The sequence below is a fragment of the Dictyostelium purpureum genome (genome assembly GCF_000190715.1).
Source record: "Dictyostelium purpureum unplaced genomic scaffold DICPUscaffold_232, whole genome shotgun sequence".
In the NCBI taxonomy this organism is placed as follows: domain Eukaryota; phylum Evosea; class Eumycetozoa; order Dictyosteliales; family Dictyosteliaceae; genus Dictyostelium; species Dictyostelium purpureum.
Window position 1 is genome coordinate 20,410 of NW_003519568.1, and position 25,727 is coordinate 46,136.

The 25,727-nt window shown below is 25.5% G+C and overlaps 10 protein-coding genes across 10 annotated transcripts; 4 read left to right on the forward strand and 6 right to left on the reverse strand.

Moving 5' to 3' along the window:
* Positions 1-49: 49 nt before the first annotated feature.
* DICPUDRAFT_98751 (uncharacterized protein) lies at positions 50-1,637 on the forward strand (the record flags this gene model as incomplete). The annotated part of the gene is made up of 2 exons (XM_003290576.1): positions 50-110; positions 184-1,637. The coding sequence occupies 2 exons, from the start codon at positions 50-52 to the stop codon at positions 1,572-1,574; spliced, it is 1,452 nt and encodes a 483-aa protein (XP_003290624.1). The 3' UTR covers positions 1,575-1,637.
* A 185-nt stretch (positions 1,638-1,822) lies between these two features.
* DICPUDRAFT_14789 (uncharacterized protein) lies at positions 1,823-5,915 on the forward strand (the record flags this gene model as incomplete). Its single annotated transcript, XM_003290577.1, has 5 exons — positions 1,823-1,943; positions 1,998-2,207; positions 2,445-2,697; positions 2,938-4,736; positions 4,798-5,915. Coding segments are annotated over 5 exons (3,501 nt in total), but the record flags the coding sequence as incomplete, so codon positions are not given.
* Positions 5,916-6,094: 179 nt separating this feature from the next.
* PEX14 (uncharacterized protein) lies at positions 6,095-8,146 on the reverse strand (the record flags this gene model as incomplete). Its single annotated transcript, XM_003290584.1, has 1 exon — positions 6,095-8,146. One exon carries the CDS (start codon positions 8,144-8,146, stop codon positions 6,095-6,097), a length of 2,052 nt encoding a protein of 683 aa, XP_003290632.1.
* Positions 8,147-8,622: 476 nt separating this feature from the next.
* On the reverse strand, positions 8,623-11,412 carry DICPUDRAFT_81355 (uncharacterized protein; the record flags this gene model as incomplete). The annotated part of the gene is made up of 1 exon (XM_003290585.1): positions 8,623-11,412. One exon carries the CDS (start codon positions 11,410-11,412, stop codon positions 8,623-8,625), a length of 2,790 nt encoding a protein of 929 aa, XP_003290633.1.
* A 988-nt stretch (positions 11,413-12,400) lies between these two features.
* On the forward strand, positions 12,401-13,432 carry DICPUDRAFT_155163 (uncharacterized protein; the record flags this gene model as incomplete). The annotated part of the gene is made up of 1 exon (XM_003290578.1): positions 12,401-13,432. One exon carries the CDS (start codon positions 12,401-12,403, stop codon positions 13,430-13,432), a length of 1,032 nt encoding a protein of 343 aa, XP_003290626.1.
* Positions 13,433-13,631: 199 nt separating this feature from the next.
* On the reverse strand, positions 13,632-14,960 carry DICPUDRAFT_81357 (uncharacterized protein; the record flags this gene model as incomplete). The annotated part of the gene is made up of 1 exon (XM_003290586.1): positions 13,632-14,960. One exon carries the CDS (start codon positions 14,958-14,960, stop codon positions 13,632-13,634), a length of 1,329 nt encoding a protein of 442 aa, XP_003290634.1.
* Positions 14,961-16,692: 1,732 nt separating this feature from the next.
* On the reverse strand, positions 16,693-17,973 carry DICPUDRAFT_98753 (uncharacterized protein; the record flags this gene model as incomplete). Its single annotated transcript, XM_003290587.1, has 1 exon — positions 16,693-17,973. One exon carries the CDS (start codon positions 17,971-17,973, stop codon positions 16,693-16,695), a length of 1,281 nt encoding a protein of 426 aa, XP_003290635.1.
* A 454-nt stretch (positions 17,974-18,427) lies between these two features.
* On the reverse strand, positions 18,428-20,071 carry DICPUDRAFT_81359 (uncharacterized protein; the record flags this gene model as incomplete). Its single annotated transcript, XM_003290588.1, has 2 exons — positions 18,428-18,453; positions 18,655-20,071. The coding sequence occupies 2 exons, from the start codon at positions 20,069-20,071 to the stop codon at positions 18,428-18,430; spliced, it is 1,443 nt and encodes a 480-aa protein (XP_003290636.1).
* A 1,254-nt stretch (positions 20,072-21,325) lies between these two features.
* DICPUDRAFT_155167 (uncharacterized protein) lies at positions 21,326-22,286 on the reverse strand (the record flags this gene model as incomplete). The annotated part of the gene is made up of 2 exons (XM_003290589.1): positions 21,326-22,041; positions 22,124-22,286. The coding sequence occupies 2 exons, from the start codon at positions 22,284-22,286 to the stop codon at positions 21,326-21,328; spliced, it is 879 nt and encodes a 292-aa protein (XP_003290637.1).
* Positions 22,287-22,652: 366 nt separating this feature from the next.
* Positions 22,653-25,720, forward strand: DICPUDRAFT_37697 (uncharacterized protein; the record flags this gene model as incomplete). Its single annotated transcript, XM_003290579.1, has 6 exons — positions 22,653-22,686; positions 22,820-23,411; positions 23,496-23,978; positions 24,047-24,515; positions 24,587-25,202; positions 25,434-25,720. The coding sequence occupies 6 exons, from the start codon at positions 22,653-22,655 to the stop codon at positions 25,718-25,720; spliced, it is 2,481 nt and encodes an 826-aa protein (XP_003290627.1).
* Positions 25,721-25,727: the final 7 nt, after the last annotated feature.

Below are 25,727 nucleotides of genomic sequence, written 5' to 3' on the forward strand. Positions count from 1 at the left end.
TTTTTTTTTCAATTATGTTTATTAATTTAAAAAACTAAATTTGATAATAATGTTATTTTATAAAATAATAGTGTTTTCTATAATTTGTTCATATATCTATGAAACCAATGGTAATTATTTTTTTTATAACTAAATTAAAAAAAATTTTTATTATTTTTAAAATTTATTAATTTTAATTTACAGGCCAGGACAAACTAAGACCGGATAAATTAAATTTCTATGTTAGAAATTTTAAAAATTCAAGAAATAGTGATTTCGATATGCTTTTATCTGATGAATATTCTAGCGGTATAATGGATAGTGTTTTACCAGATGACAAAAGACCAAAATATTGTTGTGGTGAAAATCCAAAGTATGACGACTATGGGACATTACTAGTTCATAATGAAGATACCTTTAATGAATGGTTTAATTCTGATGGTACATGTAATAACTATCTTGAAGTTGTATCGTTTCCATATGATAATTGGGATGACGAAGAATTTTTTGTATCTACAGATGATATATTTTACCCTTTCGAAGGAAAGGGATTTGGAAATGTAACCGAGTTCCCAGAATATGAAAATGATCCATATAATCAATTTTATTGTTTAGAGGCTCATTTTACTGCAATACCAGACCAACCTTACAGTACTTTCCATTTTCTATCTGGCGGTGAAGTTTGGGTCTATGTTGGTGGTAAATTAGTTATAGATCAAGCAGGAACAAATGAAGTTGGTTTTTATGCTTCAACTATGTTTGGTGCCATAGAGGGTATGGAATATTTCAAAGAATATGATATTGACATATACACTTGTGCTAGATCTTCAGTCATAATACCCGAATTACCCTTTTATATTGGTACATATTCCTTAAATGTTTTTTGTAGATGGATTGATGATAATGGTGTTTGTAATGGTGGATATTTTAAAACTGTATGTCCCGATGATCCTATAAGCTGTACAGAAAATATCAGAGAATGTGGTGTCTGCTCCAGTATCAATAGAACATGTGATGATATTCCAATTACAACTTGTACATACCCAGTTTGTGTCGAAGGTTCTGGCTGTATTATCCAAAATATAGATTGTGATGATTTAGATCCATGCACAGTTGATACATGTGATGAAACTATTGGTTGTGTTCATACTAATATACCAAACTGTCGTTGTAATACCACAAACTGTATAACTATCGACCAGTGTTTCCCAAAAATATGTTTAGATGATGATACATGTGCCGAAACTTTAAGAGATTGTTCATTAGAGTTACCAAATTGTCAAACTCCATTATGTTCAAATGGAGATTGTATTTGTGATGATGACCATCCAGTAAACCCACCAACATCAACAACTGGGCAACCAACATCAACAACAACAACAACATCTCCAGGAACAACAGGAGTATCGACAACTACAGGTGTTTCATCCACTACCTCCACCATTGGCTCAACTAAACCACCAATTTTAACTAATTGTGACAACTTCTCTTGCCCAAACGGATATGTATGTATTCAGCTTTCAAGATCATACACCTGTGTTTCAGAGCACTTTAACCATAGATGTGATGTAGATAATTTAAATATATATTTTTAATTATATCACAAAAATAAAAAAAAATAAAAAATAAACACATTTTGACTTTTCACAAGATATTTTAAAAAAAAATAATTTTTTTTTTTTTTAATTTTTAAAATTATTTTTTATTTTTTATTTTTTTTTATTTATTTTTTTCATCAATTATGTCAAATCCAAACGACCAACCTTATCCATATAAACGTCGGTTATTATATGATAACGATGATGATGAAAACAATAATAACAACACCAGCAGTGTAATTTCTAATGATGATGATGATGAAGGAATACCTTTAGTTAATCATGTTATATTTACATCAAATTTAGGTAACAGAGTGGTTTTAGATGATGATCAAGACGATATCCTTTATATACAACCAAATTATAGTATCGATTTAGATAAAGAATCTTTAGACACAATCGTTAACAATTATAGCAAAGAACCCAAAAAGAAGTCATGTTCAAAAGGTTGTTGTGGAGCAACCCCAAAAGTAGATCAAGCCAAAGAACTAAAACCACAACAGATCATTAATGATGAAGATGAAGGGATAATAAAAATGGATGTCAATAACAGCTTTGGTTCAAAAGTTACATTAGATTTAGACCAAGAGGATATCGTTTTTATTCAAGCAGAGCCAACCACCAAAGAATGTAAAAAAGGTTGTTGTGGCCCAAAATCAAAAGCCAAATCAGAAACTATTTTAACAACCGAACCTACCTCTGAGTTAGAAACTACTAAAAGTAAATGTAAAAAAGGTTGTTGTGGTCCAAAACTAGATTCCAGTATAACATCAACTCCAATTGCAACTCTTGAAACCCCATCTCAAATAATGGGAACCAAAACCTCTGAAAGTAAATGTAAAAAAGGTTGTTGTGGTCCAAAACTAGACTCTGGTTTAATTTCAACACCAATTTCTACTCTCGAAACTCCATCTCAAACAATAAAAACCACTGAAAGTAAATGCAAAAAAGGCTGTTGTGGTCCAAAACTAGATTCCAGTATAACATCAACTCCGATTGCAACTCTTGAAACCCCATCTCAAATAATGGAAACCAAAGTCCCTGAAAACAAATGTAAAAAAGGTTGTTGTGGTCCAAAGGAAAAACCTGAGTTAACTCCGATCTCAACATCTGAAACTCCGTCTCAAACAGCAGAAAACGAAACTACTGATGGTAAATGTAAAAAAGGTTGCTGTGGTCCAAAGTTAGACCCTAGTATAACTCCAACTGAAATTAAAGTCAAAGAGCAAGGTATTTATTTATTTCAAACTATAAAAAATCAAATAATTATTGCAACTCTACTTATGAAATAATTTCCAAATTTAATATTTCAAATTTTAATCAAATATTTAAAATTAATATTATCTTTTATTTTAGAAAGCAATGTTGACTGTAAGAAAGGTTGTTGCCCACCAAAAGAAACTCCAATCAAAAAGACATATTGTTGCGAAATTTGCATTGATGGTCATTGCTGCAAGTCAAACTGTTGTGAACAACTATGCTGTTTAACTTACAGCTTAAAAGTACCAAGTTTTTTAACAAGCCAAGCTAGTTTAGAAGAAAAACCAAAAAGATTTTTTGCAACTATTTTCTCCAAAACCTGTGGTTCGTTTGGTTTTAAAGTCGGTTATAGCGAATTAGATGAAGCCGAAACAAATAATGGCAATAACAGTACCCTTTCAATCGAGTTGTTAGAATCTGATAAACAAGAATTATTTCTAGTTATTGGTGGTATGACATGTGCTGACTGTGTAACAACATTGGAAGATACTATTAAATCGCTACCGGGTGTCATTGATATTAGTACAAGCTTATTCACAGGCAAATGTAAAATTACTTACTCTCCAACCTATATTCAACCAATGGATATTCAAAAGAGTATTGTTACCATTGGTTTCCAGGCCAGTCAAGATGCTGGTCCAGATTTGAACCAAATTAACATTGGCTTTGATTCATCCACAAACAAAGATTCCCTTTTAAACTTAATCGAAGAACTTTCAAAGCAAGACAAAATAATCAACGAAATCCAATTAAAAGAGACTAACAATAACCAAGAATACTTGTCAATTAGCTATAATATCGATGAAATAGGTCCACGTAAACTATTTAATGACATTTCAAAACAACTAAAAGAAAAGTGTGGTGCATTTCTTGTAAATTTAATTAGTGATCCAAGTGTACTCTCTTCTGACTCCTCAAACAACACTGGTTCAACATTAAAAGAACTTTTAATTTTATCAATTCTCTTTTTTGTTCCAACTATTTTTGTTGCATTTATTGCATCATCCATCAGTGCTTTAGACAAGATTTTCGCCTTTGAATTTGAAGATTCATTTACAGTTTCAACTTTACTATTATGGATTTTTGCAACTCCAGTTCAATTTTATGTCGGTAAACCACTATACATCTCAGCTTGGAAAACTTTAATCTATGCAAAAAAATGTAGTATGGACCTACTGGTTATGACAAGTAGCAGTATAGCCTATGTTTACTCAATGATTAACGTTTTCATCAATTTATCCACACCTGAGTATGAAGGGCCAATATTCTTTGAAGTTAGTACCATTCTCTTAACCCTTATCATCTTGGGTCGATATTTAGAATACCTTGCAAAATGCAGAGCTTCAGAATCTCTCTTTGAAAAGATATCCCAACTAGACTCACCAAATGCAATTCTTTTAGATATAAACGAAGATGAACAGATAATCGACAAGCAACTAATTGAAAAAGGTGATATATTAAAGGTATTACCTTTTAGTAAAATTCCAACAGATGGCATTATAGTTAAAGGTAATGGATATATAGACGAATCAATTATAACTGGTGAATCTGCACCTGTATTTAAAGGTGAAAATCAAAATGTTTTTGGGGGCTCAATGAACCAAAAAAATTCAATTCATATCAAAGCATCAAAGAACTCTAATGACACCACTTTAGCCAATATTGTTAAACTCATCCAAGAAGGTCAAGCCACCAAACCACCATTCCAAAATATTGCTGATAAAGTTGCCTCTTATTTTGTTCCATCAATTTTTGCATTTGGAATCATAATGTTTGTAGTTTGGTTCTGTTTAGCCCACTATGATATAGTTGATACTGATGGTCAAAACGCTTTTACTTTTGCAATCAAAATTGCAATGGCCGTATTGGTTATATCTTGTCCATGTGCTATTAGTTTAGGTAAATATATCAATAGAGTAGAATTTTATAAAAAATATTTTATTAATTTCTTTTTTTTTAGCCACCCCAACATCTATTATGGTGGGCAGTGGCGTAGCAGCTAAACACGGTATTCTTTTTAAAGGTGGGGATGTCATTGAATCAACCCATAAAATCAAAACTATTGTCTTCGATAAGACTGGAACTCTCACGACTGGAAATATTGAAATTAGTCATTTCATTGTATATGATCAATCATTAACACCAAAAGATCTCTTTTTCTATTGTGGTTCCACTGAATTGGCAAGCGAACACCACATTGGCAAGGCTATTAAAAAATATGCAGTAAATCAATTAATCTGTAATCTTGTGGAACCTGAATCAAGTGAAATCTATCCAGGTAAAGGTATTTCAGCAATAATTGAAGGTGAATCAATTTTAGTTGGAAATAAAGCTTTTATGTCCGAAAATAATATTGAAATTACCGACCAAGCTATTTTAGATTTTAACAAATATGAATCACAAAGCAAAACTGTTGTATTGGTTTCAAAGAACGATAAACTCATCGGATTAGTCTCATTACAGGATACAATTAAACCAGAAGCTTCACATGTAATCACAAAACTTTTAAAAAATGGTATTGATTGTTGGATCGTTAGTGGAGATAACCAAAAATCTGTAGAGTCAATTGCAAAAACAGTCGGCATCGAATTATCAAAAACCATTCACTCAGCATCACCAATGGATAAATATAATTTTATAAAGAAACTACAGCAAGACCCACTCAATAACGATCAAGAATCTGGAATAAATCAAAAGAAGGATGAAAATATTGTAGCAATGATTGGCGATGGTGTAAACGATTCTTTGGCTTTAACCCAAGCAGATGTCGGAATTTCAATTTCAAGTGGTACAGATATTGCTATCGAATCAGCTCAAGTCATTTTAATGAAAAATGATTTAGTTGATATTTTGGTTGCTATAGATTTATCAAAAGTTATCTTTAAAACCATTAAAAGAAATCTAATGTATGCATTTTTGTATAATTTGATTGGTATCCCATTATCAGCTGGTTTGCTTTATCCATTCTTCAGATTCACTATCCCTCCATCAATTTCCGGTGTTTCAGAGCTATTATCATCATTACCAGTTGTATTATTTAGTTTAACCATCAATACCTTCAAGTATGATGATGGTAATACTAAAGAAATACATAAAAAGAAAAACAAAAAAAAATATAGAAATATAAATTAAAAACAATAAATTTCTTTCAATATTCATAATATAATATTATATTATTAATATTCATCTATACAAATAATATTTAATTATTTATATAGATCACTTTAAAAAAAACATTTTATTTAAAATAATTTTATTTAATTATTATCATTATTTGATACCTTTGCAGCTTCTTTTTCTTCAACGTCATCTGAAATGATTTCAATTGATGGAGAATCTTCAAGAATTAATTTAGTTTCTTCTTCGCTGAGATTACTGGTAACTGAAGTTAATGAATCTTTTTCCCATGGTTTCTTTGGTCTTTGTTTATTACTTTTATTAACTGTTGAATTTTCCAGTGGCTTGTCATCAATATCGGTTCTAATTCCTGGTGGAGTTTTACCTTGTTTTAATTGACTGATTACATCGAGAAAATCTGATGAATATGGAGTTTCGTCATTGGCGCTGTTACCTGAATCATTTGATTTAGTTTCGCTACTTTCATTTGGTTCATTTGATTTTGGTGATGTGGTGGTTGTTGTAGTGGTAGTGGTTGGTTTTGAATTAAAAGTTTCACTATTAGTACCTGAAAATGAATTAACATCGCCATAACTAAATGATGATTGTTGTTTAGTTGGAGTTGGTGGATTTGATGAATTTTCTGGATTTGGGTTGGGTGAATATGGTCTTTGCCATGATGGAATGGTTTCATTTGAGGATTTCTCAGCCGAAGGTTTTTGAGATGATGGGGTTGTAGTAGTTGTGGTTGTTGTTGTTGATGATGGTGATGATGGTCTTTGCCATGATGGGATAGTTGGTGGCTGATCAGTAGGTGGTTTCCATGAAAGATGTGAATATGGATTTGTTTTTACAACTGGAGGATAAGATTTACTTCCACTTGATACATTTGATCCTGGTAAACTTGTTGATGGTGGGGTGGCAGCTGGTTTACTGTATTTATAATCATCATCAAAAATACTATTATTTTTACTACTATTACTATTTATTAAATTTGTTAAATTCTTTAATTCTTTTTTAATTTCTAAAATTTCTGTACTATTAGATAAAGAAGATGAGGGTTGAGTGGTGTTGACTGTTGTTGAATTTAATTTAACTTGTTGCTGTTGTATTTGTTGTTGTTGCTGATCGATTAAAGTTTTTAATGAGGTTGTTTGTTCTTTAAAATCATTTCCTTGGCTAAAAATGTTATTTTGTAATTTAATTATCTCTTGTTGTAATTCTGTAATCTTTTTGTCAACATTCTCTTCTTTCTTTTTGTTACCATAGAGGTATGGAAGAATATAGTTACTGGTTAAATAAGCAATACCTGAAGCAGCACCAACAACAGCAGTTATAGAGAATAACAAGCCGTCCCATGATTTACGATTATTTATTGATAACATTTGAGCTATTCTTTGATCATCAGCCTCTAATCTTTTTTGATAACTTTGAATTTGATTAACTGCCATTTGATGTTGTTGTTGAAGCATTTGATGTTGTTGTTGGAAGTATTGTTGTTGTTGTTGGCTAAAAATAACATGATTACTGTTAATATCGTCATATGATTGTTGAGTTGGTTTCTTTTGTGGAGCGACATTTCTTGATGATGGAATCATTGCATTACCACTACTACTAGCACCAGAGCCATTAATATTACCTGTTTCAATTCTTTTTAATGCCTCTTTAATTTCGTCAGATGTAAGACCTTTCTTTTCAAGATATGCAACTTTTCTGGCTAAAGGAGTATTTTTAACTGATGGATTACTTAAAAATGAATAAGCTTTTTTGACCATATCCTCTCTGATGTTAGCACTATTGGCTACTGTTGATGCTGATGATGGTGATGCAACCTGACCTTTATTAATTGGAATAGTTGGTGCCTTTCTTTCGATTCTTTGACCAATTTTTTGACCTACTGGCTGTGTTGATTCATATGATTGTTGAGATTGATAACGACCATCATCTAAACCCCCACCATCGATACCTTCTTCATATGATGATTGTTGTGGCTGTTGTAATTCTCTTTTCTTTCTTTCCTCCATGATTCTTTTGGCTTCTTCCTTTCTTTTTTGAATTCTTTGCTCTGTTGATTGATTATTACTACTATTTGGACTTGGGACTGATTCTAATCCTGAATCATTAATATCACCTGTATTACTACTATTATTATAGTTATTATTATTATTATTTATATCATTAGAATCATCCATTTTTTTTTTAAATATTATTATCAATTTTTTTAATCTGTTTTTTTATGTTATAATATATATAAATATTTTTTTATTTTAAAACAAACACACAAACAAAAAAAAAACAAAACCTTTTAGATAAAAGATAAAAGATAAAAGAAAAATTGGATATAACTTTTAATTAAATAATATTTAAAAAGAAAAATAAAATTAAAAAATAAAAAATAAAAATTTTAATAATTTTTAAAAAAAAAAAAAAAAAAAAAAAAAATTAAAAAAAAAAATTAATAATGAAAATAATTATATTTTTACCATAGCGTGGGAAATTTGAAAATATCCGTTGATGTGATTAATTACTTTTTTTGTAAATAAAAAAAATTATATTTTTAAAAATAAAAATTTGATGTTATACAAAAATAAATAAATTAATAACAAATAATAAAAAGTTAATTTAAATATATCTTTTTTTTTTTTTATTTTTTTTTTTATTTTTTTTTTTAATAAAACTTTAATGGTTTTGTTATAATTGACCTTTTTGAAAATAAATTGATGAGAGGTTTTGAGAAAACTTGATTTGGGAGTTGAATGAATTTAAGTGAGGTTTTATTAAATAGTTCTACATATTGGAGTATAGAAAGATCTAATGCATGTGGTGTGGTGAAACGAAGATCAAGAGATATTAAATTTGGATTTGATAATAAATTTAAAAATATATTTGGATTAATTATATCGGATTTAAATCTAAAGTTTCTTACACTTTCCAAGTAGTTTGATTTTAATAATTGAGAAAATACTGATGTGTCATTGTGTGATAATTCATATTCACTACCTGTTAACTTGATATATAAATTATTTAACCCACTTTTATAATTATTATTATTGTTGATGTTGATACCCATATTATTATTATTATTGTTATTGAATAAACCATTTATTAATGGTTCATATAATATTGCAATTGATCCTGAAATACCCAATGATTCAATTTGATTTTCTCTTAATTTGATATTTGTAAAAACATCTGACCATGAAACCCTATATATGCTATTATTAGAGAATAAACTTTGATCAAATTTCAATCTTTTTAAGGTCTTTAGATTTAAAATGATTTGATTTAATTGATCTACTGATGATAATAATGATGATATATGTTTTTGTGGTTGTTGACCTTCTATTGGACCATTATCTACATTGTCATCGATAATAATTTCACCACCGCTACTGCTGCTGTTGCTACTATTGTCAATATTCATATTATCACTACCACTATCATTATGATCGTTGTTACCATCATCCTGATTATCAATCATTAATAATTGAAATTCAAATGATTTAAATCTAATCTCTTCTAAACTTGAATGATTTGATAATGCATTACTTATTTCTTGATTGCAATAATTTAATTGTATTGATTTTAAATTGTGTTGATTATTTTGAATGAAGTATGCCAATTTATTACAATTTGGATTGACATATGATAAAGATAAATTTGTCAATGTTGTGTTGTTGATGAGACCATTTAAAGCCCTACCCATAATTTTGTTGCCTTTAGTTTGGAGAACTGATAGACTTAAATCTCTTATAGTTGTATTTTCAAAAACCCCACTAATAGATCTTACAATTCTTGGATCTTTGTGCATTGAGAATGGATACGATGTTTGCAAATGAAATACTCGTAAAAGTTTATTTGATCCTACATATTCAAATAATTGAAATATTTCTTCTGCATGTAAAAATTTTGGTCTTTCTAATATCAAACTTTCTAAATTCATAAAAAAAGTTGGAACCACTAAAATATATGTTGATCTTAAGCAAACATGTCTTAAATTATTATTATTTAAAATAATAATATTATTATGATTTGTTGTTGTTGTTGTTGTTGATGTTGATGTTGATGTTGATGTTGATGTTGTTTTATTATTTACAATATTTACAGTACTATTATTATTTGTATGATTATTATTATTATTATTATTATTTATATTATTACTAATATTATTATTATGTAAATTAATGAATTGACCACCAATTAATGAATTAATTTTTAAAGATTTTAAAGTTTTATGGTTATTTAAAATATTTGAAATTCCATAACCTTTTGATGAGCTAAAAACAATACTACTAAAATTAATCGTAAGGTGTTCAATAGTTTTATTATTTGATAAAAATTGTTGAAGGTAATCTAATTGACTTGGAAGTGTGATTTCTAAAATTAAAGTTTTGACTGTTGATAACTGCTGATAAAAATTTAAAAAGTTGGGTGGTATTATTAAAGTTCGGAATCCATTTAATAAGAAATCATGATACTTTTCATTCTTTAATAATCTATCTAAATCTTTATCCCATAGCCTTTTAACTAATATTATATTATGTATATTAAATGGTTTACTGAATTCCTTTGAAAACTTTGAGTTATGATAATTATTATTATTAATATTAATATTGATATTATTATTAGTATTATTATTATTAGTGTTATTATTAGTATTATTATTTTTGTGTTTATATATTTTGCTACTATTTATAATCATTTTTTCACTATTATCATCACTTGTGTCAACATTGATACACGGAATAATTGATAAAATTGAATATTTTTTCTTTTTTTTTCTGGGTTCATCGGAAGAAGAATCGATTTGTGAATGTGAATCGTCATACTCTTCAATACCACTATTATTTGAAAGTAAACCATTATTATTATTATTATTATCATTATTGTTAATTTTATTTGAGTTATCATTATTTGTACTAATATTATTATTATTATTATTATTATTATTGTTGTTACTATTATTATTCTGTATTATGGAATCTTGTTTTATTAAACCAAAGTTTTTTAATTTATATATAAATTCTAATTCGCTTATTGAATGTTGAACTAAATAACTGGAAAAGTCTATATAAGGTATAATGGATTTTGCCCATAATGTCGAAACTAATGAGAGTGAAATAATATATCGATAATTTGTATGAGTTGTATATGCTCTATAAAACCCTCTTTCGATTTGAATTTGATTTCTGAAATTTCTGTGTATAAAATCTTTATCATTTTCATCATTACTATCATTATTATTATTATTATTATTATTATTATTATTATTATTATTATTATTATTATTATTATTATTATTATTATTATTATTATTATTACTATAATTATTTTCAATTTCTAAATAATAATCTCTATTATATAAACTTAAACCATTATTATATGAAGTTAATAATAATAAACTTGCTATATATCTTAATAGAAATAATGGTAATTGATTTAAGTTTATAGTTGCCATTTTTTTCATTTTATTTGTTTTATTATTTTATATATATATAAAACTAATTGGGTGATAATAAAATTTAAAAATTAAAAATGTTTTTAACTATTTTATTTTGGCGAATTTGTGTGGATGTGTGAAAATGAAGTGTTTTTTTTTTTATATACATATGATTTTCTATAAAATTATTAAAATTATAACTATTATTCCTCTTTTTGTTTACTATTTATATTATTATTATTTTAAAAGAAATTTAAAAATTATTTACACATATGGTTATATACAAAACTATAAAAAAATAAAAAATAAACCATTAAAAAATTTAAATTTATAAAAAAAAATTATTTTTAAAAATTAAAAAAAAAAAATTAAAAAAAAATATTAAAATAAAAAAAAATGATTTGGATTATAAATATTTCACAACACTCCATCTAATTTATCGCTACGAGTAAAGTGTTGGGATTAAAATAAATGATATTATTATAAAAAAAAACTTTTTTTAACCACCACAAAATCACTTGTCCTAATGACACAATTATTAGCTATATAATCTAAGATTTAAACCCTCACACATATATTCACCCACACCACACATAATTTTACCTTTGCCTCAAATTTACACACAAACACACAAATTTGGAATGATTGCGGTTTATTATAATGAAAAAAAAAAAAAAAAAATTAAAAAAAAAAAAAAATACAATTAGGTTTATTGTATATATACATATGTTCAGTTTTACTTTAACATAAATAATTATTTTTAATATTGTTATACCCAAAATAATTATTTTTTTAAAAAAAAAAAAAAAAAAAAAAAAAAAAAAAAAAAAGGGAATTTTTTTTTTAAAAATTTTTTTAAAATTTTTTTTTTTTTAATTTTTCGTTTTTGATTGTTATCATTTTCTCATTGTTTTTATTATTTATTTTTTTTTTTTATTATATTATCCAATTATAAAAAAAAAAGAATTATATATATACACTTATATATAATTTAAAATTTAAAAAAATGGCAACAAAACAAGTTTTTAATTCAAAAACATGGGGCAGTGCATTAATTAATCAAAGAATCAGCATGAAAGCAGAATATAAAAATAACTTAAAGAGATTAAGATATTTAGCAGAAGAACGTCATATACAATATAGAGATGAATATATCAAGGATGTTAAATTAAGAATAGAGAAAAATAAAGAAGCCGTTGAAGAACAAGCCAGAAAGATCAGAAATGCAGCTCAATCATCAAATAAAAAGAGTATTCTTGAAATGGGTTGGGATTCAGTTAGAAAACAAATGGTTGAAGAAAGAAATAGAAAGAGAGCCAATGCAAAGATTATTTTCGATAAAAAGAAGACTCTTGAATCACGTGTTCGTAGAGAATGGCTTATTGAAATGAATGATAAATGTACTCAATGGAATAAATCACCAGATGAAATGAAATATGCCAAATATCGTTTATTAAACAAGAAGATTTTAGAACGTCTTCCAAAATCAAGCAATTATATCCTCGATCGTCACGAAATGCAAGACGAATATGGTACCAATCTCGAAATCTCTGATAAAGACAATTACAAAGGTCCATTACGTACAGGTACACAAAAACTTGCCTACATTTTGGCCAACAATTTACCATTACCATCCGAAGAGGCTGTTAAACAAACTGAAGATGCAAGCTTATCAGTCGATCCATCATCACCAGAATATCAAGAATACTTGGAATTTGTTAAATACAGTAAAGAACGTCAAAAGAGAAAAGAACAAAAACTTCGTGAATTATCTGAAAATTCACCAGCTCATAAACTTAATAACGAAAATACTCTTAGAAATCATACTCATGGAATTGACTTTGCTGATGAATATGACTACTCTGATTACTCTACTGATATCACTTCAAGCATTGAATTATCAGAAGAAAATCAAAGTGAAGGTTACGAAGAAGGCGAAGAAGATTTCGAAGAAGGTGAAGAAGATGTCGAAGAAGGTGAATTTGACGATTATTCAGAAGATTTAGATTTAGATTTAGATATCGATTTTAGAAAATAAATAAATAAATAATTAACAATAATAAATAATAAATAGTAATATTTTTTTTAAAAAAGTAAAGTAACAATAATGATCAATAAAACTATAAATATACGATTTTAAAATTAAATAAAATATATTTTTTTTTTGTAAACCTTTTATTTCTATTTTTTTATTTTTATTATATATATATATAATTAATAAATGTAAAGTATTTTATTTAATAGATTAAAATTAATATAAATGATAAAATAAAAAACAAATTTGATAAAAATGAAGAGTTTAATGATAATCTGCTTGAACTACTTGGCATTTGGATAATTTGGTATGATTCTGATTCGTTGATAGATTGTTCATTGGAACTATAATCACTATCGGTCTTACTATTACTATTGTTTGTGCTATTATTATTATTGTTGTTGTTGTTTGGTGTTTTATGGTAAATTATTATTAATGAATGTGTTTTATTATTTTTTGTACTATTGTTATAAATATTATTTTTAACTAAAATTTCAAAGCTGTCATTATTTAATTGAATTCCATTGACAGATATTGAACCGATTAGATATGATTCAAGTGTAATTTGTTTTGCAGTGAATATGAGGTATTGTTTATTATAAATGGGGGTATTTGCTAGATCGATATTGATAATTGTATTGTTTATAGTTATTGTTTGATCACACTCTATTAAAGAATTGGTTAAGCTTAGTTGTTTTGAAATATAAATATCAGATGATTGAATTTTAATGAATTTCTTTGAGGATAGAGATTTAAATGCAGGACCTAAATATAACTGTGGACGATTACTATCATAGACTATACCACCATTGTGGATCTGTGACATTAAGGAACCATTTAATAATAAATTTCCTTGAATTTCATTATTGCCAACTAATGATAATACACTTGAACCATTTGTAATAGCAATGTTTGAATTGATTATGGAATCTTGAAGTTCAACATTGGACCATTCGATAATTTTAATTTTACTATTCTTGTTTACATTAATTACACTATTTACAACTCTAACTTTGTTTCTTATAATAAAATCACCACCAAATGAAAAAGAATCCTTGTTATTCCCAATCAATACTAAATAGTTATCGGTATAATTGAATGAAAACACACCGCTACCTGTCCACTCTAAACTTGATATAATATTATAACCTGCCAATACTACATTAGTAGTTGAAATTTTTATATCTGATATTTGTGAGTCCTTAATGGTTACTTCATTTCCATTATTTATGGAAATATGATTATTGCTATTATTATTACATGTTATATTATTTATTATATAGTTGATATTGGAGTCCCCATTATTGTTTAAATTTATTATTAAATAGGAGTTACTGTTCATAAATATATTTGATAAATTTTTTTCGGATTTGATATCTTCGTTACTATTGATGGTCAGTGATGAATTGTTAATTTCTAAACTACCCTTTATTATTGTGTCCAGTGTGTTTGATATAATTGGTTTGTAGATAGAATCTATTATTATTGTGTCGTTTTCATTGGGGATTGTTTCATTTGGAAACCAATACATTTTATTATCCCAAAAGAATTGTGCATTAGAATTATCATTATTTTCATTTACTATAAACCTAAAGATCTCTGAATTAATAAAGGATGGGCTATATAGTAATATTATTAAAAACAATAACACCTTCATTTATTATATGATATTAAAATAAATAGTTTTTTATTTTAATTGTATATTATAATCTACTTGATAATAGTTTATTATTTATTATTATACTATTCTATAACAAAATATAACAAAAAAAAACTTTACAGTGAAAGCAATGATACCAATAATACAACAAATTTAAAACTAAAACTATTACTAATAATTTTTTATTTTTTATTTTATTTTTTATTTTTTATTTAATATAGTACAATTTTAAAAGAAAAAAAAAAAAAAAAAAAAAAAAAAAACCCTAATTATGGAAAAAGAACAAAAAAAAAATAATAGGAAAAAAGAAAAAAAAAAAAAAATTATAAATTATATGGGAAAAAAGAAAATAATTTAAAATAACAAAATAAATTGAATATTATTATTTAAATTGTTGTGTTGTTGGTATTTATATCAAATTAATTTAAAAACATAGTTCAATTTAAGCTATATTATAATATTATTTATATCAAATATATATCTATTTTCTTTTTTTTTATGATAGTGGTGCTATTTTTAATTCATTATCCTTTTTTTTAATGTATAGTATATTTAAATCTAAATATTTAATTTAATTTTAAAAATACAATATTAAACATATGGATACTGTATTTTTTCTATAAAAAATTTAAAACATTTTAAAGTGTGTGTGTTATTGTGGGTGTGTTTATTTATATATCTACCCCTTTATCCTTTTTCAAATAAATTTAATATTGAATATATAAAAAAAAAATGTTGTGTTTTAAATTCACCACAGAGGAGGGTGAAAATATTATTTGTTGTTATTTGTAGTAAATTAAAAAACCACCCTCTTATGTCATATCCAGGCCTATATTTTTCTTCTATAGTTTTTTTTTTTACCATTTAAAAAAAGTATGTATATTTTAGCATATAACAATATTTATGAGATGATAGAGAAAAAAAAAAAATTAAACTCGATATAAATAGAAATAATAAAAATAATAATATAATGTATTGGTGAATTCACAATGAATTGGGATTTTGATGAAATGGGAAATATTAAAATTAATGGTTAAATATATTGTGAATACATACTAATATCAATCAAATTTTATTTTATTTTTTATAGATTAAGATACGCAACAACTATACTGTGCTCACATGTTAAAATGTATTATAATCTCACATCAATTCATCCTTGCTGTATAATAATAATAATATAATACGATATAATAATAATTTTTATATACTGTCACACAATTTACATTTAACCGTTTAGTATCCTTCCAAATTTAAAATAAAAACTTAAAAATAAAAATAAATTAAATAAATAAAAAAGGATATAATAATTAATAGACTTTTCTTTTTTTTTATAAATGATCATATTATGATCAAATTATGATTATATATATGGTGCAACCACTATCATTGTTACTATTTATAAAATATTTTTTTAAATTTTTATTTATTTTTATTATTATTTACAAGTTAATAAATAATGGCAATACCACAACTATTTGTTACAGCTGATTATTTATTTTTTAAAAAATAAAAAGATTTGTATTATTACTATTACCATTCACATTATTATTATTTATTATTACTATTATTGTTTTATTTTTTTTATTATTATGTTATTGTTTTAAAATAATGTTAATAAAAATGAAATAGATAATATTAAAACTAAACTAGCTGATAAATTTGAAGCACTACCAATTTGATCGGAATAGGTCAAGATGAAAATATTATTTTTAATGGTTGTTGAGAATTCTTTTGAAGAAACTGAATCGTCTTGGATATTCATTGAAACTGAGTCGAATTCACCTTCCATTACACCAATGCTCTTGAAAATGATAAATTCTTGTGATTCATTTGGTTCATTTTCAAAATTAAGAGTGATGGATCCATCAATTTTCATACCACCAATAGCAATAATGAATGGTGAATTTGAACCAACTTTTTTAAGATTTACATTTGCACTATTGAAGGTAAATTTACCTTGGATATTGATTTGAATGAATGTTGTTTGGAAAACAATATTATTTGCAAAACTAGAATCGGTTCCAAATTTGACAAAGCCATCAAATGAAACATCTTGAGCCTCTGATGTAAAGCCACCAGTGAATGATGATGATGAAATTGAAAGAGTGGTACCTTGGAAAACAAGAGTTGCTGCATTACCAATATCTTTAGCATTTGTAATAGTTAAAGTAGTGGCTTTAATTGCAATGGTGTCTTCTGATGAGGACTCTGAACTACCGATATAGCTTGTAAGATCGCTATAGGTCGATGGAAGAATGGAGCCATCGATAGTGAACGAGTTGGCAAATGAAAGACCGTTACCTAAAATATAAAGAACACCAACCTTGTTTGTACCGGTAAATGAAACTTGTTTTGGTGGACCTTGGACAAACTCTGAAGCATTATATTGGGATACAAATCCTGCAGTGGAATCTTGAATGGTGGCACTAACATATCCATTTAAATAGACACCGTCTACTTGGGCACCTTTGATGGTTAATCCGGTTTGCTCTTGACTTGGATCGACAATTAACAAACCAGAGCCAGTAATTGATGAGAGTGTTGATTGGCTTGCTGCATTTACAATAAATTGTGCATTCTTTTCTAAAACTACATTTGAAAATGTTCCAGCTGAGCTAATTGAATTTAATTTTAAAATTGAGCTTGTAACAGTTACACTACTGAATGCAACAAAGGAGTTCATTATAATTACTGATTTGGAACCTAATGAAATAACAACTTCATCCCCTGCTTTTGGTGCAACACCACCTACCCAATTACTTGCAGTTGAAAAATCGCATGTTTGTGTAATACAATCTTTGCTGCTATCAAATGTTATTTTGGCTGATTTTACAATACTTAAAATTGCAAATATTAAAACCAATGATAATATTAACTTCATTTTTTTTTTTGTTTGTGTCTAAAATTATGGAAACTGAAACAAAAAAAATAAAATATCTTTTTACCAAAAAAAATTTTTTAAAAAAATAATTAAAAAAAAAAAAATAAAAATAAAAATAAAAATAAAAATAAAAATAAATAAATAAATTTTTTTTTTTAAAACTATTTTTTTTTTTTATTTTATTTTAAGCCACATCTGCAATTTTCAAATAAACCAAACCTTTTGTTTAGATTATTTATCTAATAAAAAAAATAAAAGAAAAAAGAAAAAAGAAAAATTTTATTATTTTTTGAAATTATAAAATATATTAATAAAATATATTTTATGGAAATATAAAAAAAATAGTATTTTGTTGTTACCACTTTTTTTTATTTTTTTTTTATTTTTTATTTTTTAAATTTAATATTAAATTAATAAATTAAAATTAAAATTTTCAAATAAAGAGTGAGAAAAATTAGAATTTAATATTATAAACTAAATCTATTATTATTATTATTATTATTATTATAATTATTATTTATATGAATAATATTATTTGTAATAATAAATAAATAAATAAATATTGAACTTTTGAAAGATTATTGAAAATTGAAATTGAATGATTTTCATAAGATGTAAAATCATCATTATTGAAAAAATATACATAAAATATGTTTTCTCCATAGTGTTGAGTGTATGTACTGTAACCTATATTTGTAGTTTCAATTGGAATTTCGTTACCGACTGTAATTGATACCCTTTCGAAACTACCTTTAATATTTGATCCTCGTATTAAAACTATCGGTGTGAAATAAAGAGGTAATCGTAATAAGTTTAATGCTAATGTCCCATTAAGTACAACGGTTCCATTTGATAATACCATTTCATTACCGTATCCTGGAGTATCGAGTGTAAAACTAAGCACTGAGGTTTTTGATAAATACATGTCTTGTACCAATATAGGCTGATATCGATCCTCTGACACAATAGTACCCTCTAATTTAATTGTGTGAATAAAATTTTGTGTTGAATTATAAGTTTTAGATATATCTATGTAGCCATCACTACCATTTCCCGAGGAAGTGGAGTTACTGCCGTCATTTAAACCAGGGGGCACTGTTGAGCTATAACTGCTATTATCACCACTATCAGTGTTGGTTCCATTACTCTCATTATCACTGCTACTAATAGTACTATTGTTACTATTATCACTGCTATCAATATTGGTACTATTATTATTATTATTACTATTATCACTACTATCAATATTGGTACTATTACTATTACTTGGTGGTTCTGTTGAATTATTTTTTGTTATATTATTATTATTATTACTATTCAAAATTGTATTTTTCATATTTATTATATAGTTGTTTAAATTTGAAGTTGTGTTTTGATTATTTACATTGGTTGAAAAATAAATAGTTGAATTTTTACTGATGGTTAAAGCGCAATTGATTGAAATATTATATAGATTAAAAGTTGATTGGTTTTTAAAAGATAGATTTGAGGTATTTATACAGTTGATAATGGTATTTGTGATATTAGATGTTCCACCTGCTAATGTATATTCGAAATTTCTGGTACCATTTAAAATTATATTTGATCTATTTACAAAGAGGAAACTTGTTGAGTCGAAAAGTAAATTGACATTATGTAAAGTTATATTTGAATTTTCTAAAAAACTGTTGTATCCTGAAAATATGATTTTGGGTATCCATTGATTGCTTCTATAGGCAGCACTTATTTTACCCTCAAACAAGTTCTCTAAATTTGAAATTGTAGAATTCTTTATAAATACATTCGATCTACCAGAGACTCCGTCTATTAATAATCTTGATATTGTTGATTGATTTATAAAATGCATTGTTTCTACTGTGGAGTTTAGGACCAATAAACCGCTATCTTCATAGTGCCCATATATATTTCTTTGGGTCATTCTTGAGAAATCAATATTTTCGCTTCTTACATTTACTATATTATTTTTTGATAAATCTAAATCTAACAGTACTGTTCTTTGTTCTTCTTTTAAATTGTTGTTGTTACTGAATCCATTATTATTATTAATATTTTTGTTATTGTCGATGTTTGGGAATAAATTAATTAACATATCATTCATTGTTATTGGTAAGGTGCTGAATAGTTGTTGTTGCTCTGTAAAAATTGTTAAGGTTGTTCTTTGTTTTGACGTTATATTATATGTTCCTGCCAATAACAATATATCTCCTGCTGTTGGATATGATGAAAAAGATGCTTCATTAAAATAACATGTGTTTTCTGTTGTTCTTTTGCATGGCGATTCTTCCTTTAACCATATATTTTTATATGCGCCGTTAACAAAAATAGTTTTAAAAAATAATAATAAAAATAATAAAAAAAATTTATTTATAATAAATTTATTTATTATCATTTTTTAAAAATTTATGGGTGTGTGTGGTTTATTTTATAAATATTTTTTAGAAAAATAAAATAAAAAAAAAAAGTGAAAGAAAAAGAAAGGAATATCAATTCTTTTTTTTTTTTTTCTTTTTTTATTTTCTATTTTTATATTTTTATTATTATTATTATTATTATTATTATTATTATTATTATTATTATTATTGTTTATTTTAAAAGTGATTTAATAATTTTTATCATGAAGTAAACTATATGTTTTTTTTTTGGGTGTTTGTGTGTGTGAAATTTTAAGATGTATACGTGGATGGGTGTTAATTCAAATAATAAATTTTAAATTTTGAGACTTTAAAAAAAAAAGATTATAATAAAAAGTGTGATTGTTTTTTAAAGTCATATAAAAGATATATGTATATGAAAATATATTATTTTACAATTTTTCAATTTTTTTTTTTTTTTTTTTTTTTTTTTTCTTTTTCCCAAATACCCATTTATTTAATAAAAAAAATAAAATAAAATAAAAATAAAAAAAAAATAAAAAAAAAAAAAGAGAAATGTATACTGTCGTGGTTAATAGTTATTCAATTGAAACCTGATATACTACGTCGCCATATATGTGCTGTTATAAAACTTGCACAAAAAAATTTGTCTAAAAAACTAAAAAAATTTTTATTTTTTTTTATTTTTTATTTTATTTTTTTATTTTTTTTTTTGTCCATTGCCATAAAATTAACTTGTCATGAAATAAAAAAAAAAAATTAAATTTTTTTTCGAATGATTCTTTGCATTGTTATGATTTTTGACACAAGTACTTGCGCAAAACACGTTAACTGATGGTTTTTGTTTTTTTTTAATCATTTTTATTGTTTTTATTATTTTTATTATTTTTTTAATTATTTGATAAATATTAAATATTATTTATCTAATTTTTATTATTATTATTTTTATTTTTATACATTATTTGATTAATTAATCAAATTTATAAATTTGATTTAAATTGGGGTGCACGTTTTTCAAAAAATGATGCACCAGCTTCATTTAAATCTTCTGTTTTTAAAAAAGCGGCATTTTGTAAAGCGACCCTATAGAGACCTTCATCTATTGAGTGATCATTGGCATGGTTTAATGTTAGTTTAGTTAATTGTACTACCAATGAGGAGTTTTTAGCGATTTCTTGAGCCATCTTTCTTGCTTCGATTAAGAGGGTGTCTTTATCTTTATAAACATTATTAACCAAACCAAATTTAGCGGCGGTGGCAGCATCGATATCTTTACCTGTCAATGCCATTTCTCTAGCAAAACCATTACCAACAATTTTTTGAATTCTTTGAAGTGTTCCTAAATCTGCAATAATAGCTAATTTAGTTTCTCTAATTGAAAACTTGGCATCACTACTACACAATCTAATATCACATGCTGTTATCATATCAACTCCACCTCCAATACATGCACCGTGGATTGCTGCAATAACTGGTTTTGAACACTTGTAAATTTTATCTAATGATCCTTGCCAACGACGAATCATTTTAAATAACTCTACATTTTGTTTAGCTTGTGATTGTTCATCATCACCCATAATTGAGGATAATGATTTTGAAAGATTTAAACCTGCTGTTAACCCTCTTCCTTCACCCCATAATATAACACATTTAATTTTATCATCATTTTGAATTTCATCAAAAATAGATAAAAATTCTATTAAATTTAAATATATTAGTATATTGATATTGATACTGATATTGATATTATTAATGACTTTTTTAAAAAGTTTAATTACCATTATAAAAGTCATCATCCATAGAGTTATATTCCTTTGGTCTGCATAATACTAATTCAGCTACACCATTTTCAGTTCTATCTAATCTAACATATTTATAATCTGTAATTTTAACAATAGCTGTGGATGGGGTTGTGTTGGTAAAGAGTAATGATCTTTCCATAGTGTTTAAATCAGCTGATGAGTAAACTTTATTTGTTTGAAATTTTAATTTTTTAATATAATAATAATAATAAAAAAAAAAAATTAAAAAATTAAAATTAAAAAAAAAAAAAAAATATTTATTTATTGTAAAAATTAAAAATTTTAAAATGGTGTTATGTTGTGACTTATTAAGTAAAATTTTAAAAAATAGAAAATAAACTATTGTTTTTATAGTTTTGTTTTTTTTATTTTTTTTTTGGGTTTCTTTTATTTATTTAATTTTTTTAAAATTTTTTTTTTTAAATTTTTTTTTTTTTTTATTTTTCGAAAAAAATGATATCATTTTTTTTTTTTTCTTTTCTAATTAATATCTCGTGCCCTTAAAATGAATTATGATATTGTTATCGAATCTCATCAAAGTTTGTATTTGTTATATTTTATAAATATTTTATTTATAAAATTAATAATTTTCTAATTTATTTATTTATTTACAAATTAAAAAAAAAAAAAAAAAAAAAAAAAAAAAAAAATAATAATAATTATAATAATTAGAGTTTATTGATGATATTTTAAATAATCATTATGGTGAATCGAAACATTTTTTTGAATGGGTCGATTCAAGATCATTATCATCAAAAAGATTTAAAAAAAGAATTCTAGTCGTATCGGAATATAGAATATTCAGTATAAAAATTGGTAAAATGTCAACATCTTTAAATAAAAATATAAAATATTTAGATATTTCAGATATTATAGTTGTTGAAGATACAATAGAAATTAGACAAAAGGCAACTTCAGTGGCAAAGAATGGTGATCAAACTGGTATATTAATCAGATCTCAACACATGGATAGTTTGCAAAAGATACTTAAATTATTAAGAGAGAAAATTAGAAATATTACACACAACTATCCACCATCACAACAGTTAAAAATCAATTCCCCAGACTCTTATCTTTTGCCATTGGAGCCACTCAAAGTAGGAATTTGTGATCATTTTATCGAAACCTATAAAGCACAATCAAACTACAGAAATGCAGCACCATCTTCAGAAGTTATTCGTTTAGTTGAAAAATATAATAACGATAATGTAATTGATTTCGATTTGTCAAAATGCCCAGGTTTAGAGAATAAAAATGACTTAAGGTAATTTTCTATATAAAACGTAAATTATAAATTTTATTTAAATTTGTATATTAACACCTTTTTTTTTTTTTTATAATTCTTTAGCTTTAGTATTGAAATTGTATTATTATCATTAAGTTATAATTGTTATTTTAATTCAATTATAATTAATGGTTCATCACAAAAGAATATTATCCAAACTGCAGGTGAAGTTTTAAAGACAAATTGTTTTATTAAAAAGATTTCAATTTCAGGATTAAAAGAAGACGAACAATCTTTAGCAGGGTTAGGACACTCATTGGGTGTAAATGGTTTTAACACATTACAGGTATTGGATTTACATAGTAACAATATAAATCAACAATCTTTTTCAGTATTTGCAGAGGGTTTGGAGTTTTTACAACATCCATTAAAATATTTAAATTTATCGGACTGTAATTTAAATTCGAGATCAATTGAATTGTTATTTCAATCATTATATAGAAATCCAAAAATGTCACAACATATCGAGTATATTAATGTCTCAAATTCTAAATTTGATGAACCAGGTTCAAATTCATTAGTTAATTGGTTACAAAAAGTTAAAGAGTAAGTTTTATAAAACTATATAGTAAATATAAGAAATTCTTTATATTAATACCCTCTTTTATAAATAGTAATAACTCTATCAAATATTTATACCTTAGTAATTGCAATATAAACTTAATTACAATCGGCGCGCAATTAAGATTTTTCTCAAATATTAAAGTTTTAGATATTTCAAATAATAGATTAGAAAGAACCGAAATTGAAGAGTTAATATCATTTATTAAATCATCAAAGGGTTTGGAATCATTGGATATTTCAAACTGCTCATTAAATCACGATTATTTCCTCTATATTTGCAACACTTTCAACAAAAATGAAAATATTAAAAAGTTTTGTCTCAATGTTTCAAACAATCAAATCATAAAGAACCCAAGTACATTTGTCAGTGCAGTTGAGTTTTTAAACTCGGTTCATACTTTAAACATTTCAAATATTCCAATTGGTTATAAAACTTTAATTAGAGTAATCGATTCAATAAGAATTTACTGCAAAGAGTTAAATACCTTAATTTTAGACTCTACTTTTGCTGGTACTCATGTATGTAGTTGAAAATAATTTACATTTTTATCAATAATTTTAATATTAATATTAATTTTTTTAATTTATAGACTGATAAAGAAGGATTCGATTTTATAAATGAAGTTAAACAATTACTAGACGAAACTAAGGGTTTAAAAGGTTTATCAATGGCAGGTGGCGATAGTTTTATTCAATTAAAATATTTGGTGCCACTAATGGGATATTTAGCTAACAGTAATTCAACACTAGAACAATTAAATATATCCAATAATCATCTTGGAGATTTATTAGCACCTTATTTGGCAAATCTTTTTGAAAAAAATTCAACATTAAAGAGTATTCAAATTGATAGAAATAATTTTACAATCAATACCTACCAAACTATATTATTAGGTATTCAAAATAACCACACCCTAGTAAATATTCCATTCCCAACAATAGATTTCGAAAAAATATTATTAAGTCTTTCAACTCCAGCTAAAAAGACACAACTATTTAATATATTATCAAAGATTGAAAGAATTTTAGAGGAAAATGGTCAGTGGGGTGTTAAAGATCCTCACTATTGTCCAACTCCAACCGGTAGTGGTAGTACTTTTACTATAGCAGGTGGTAGCAATAATAATAATCCTTATTCATCATCTTCAAGATCTTTAGAATATAATAAAATAAGAAGTAGTACAGGTAGTCATAGTAGTAATACAAGTAATAGTCAACAACAACCAAAATCTCCACAACAAAAATATTTAGCTTTACCTCCACCACCTTCATCACCAACCCAATATGATCAATACGACACAACAACAGGTGATTATCAACAAGAGTATCAACAAGACCAATATGACTATAGTCAACAACCAGAGGGTGATTACTACAATCAAAATACAGATTATTATCAAGACCCAGATTACCAACATTCAGATTATCAACATGCAGATTATCAATATAACCAACAAGATCAATATGATTATAGTCAGCAATCCGAAGGTCACTATGATGCAGATGGCCAATATATACCACCACCACCAGCCACAGCCACAACCTCATATGAAGACTATGATTATTACAATAATAATTACAACCAATCTTTATCAGTTAAACAAAATGCAAATAGAGCCACAATATCACCAACTTACAGAGCAGGTGGCAGTAATGGTTTGGTTAATGCCATTAGCGAAATTAATTTTGAAGATCAAAGAAAATCCTCAATAAAAAAAATTTAATATTTAT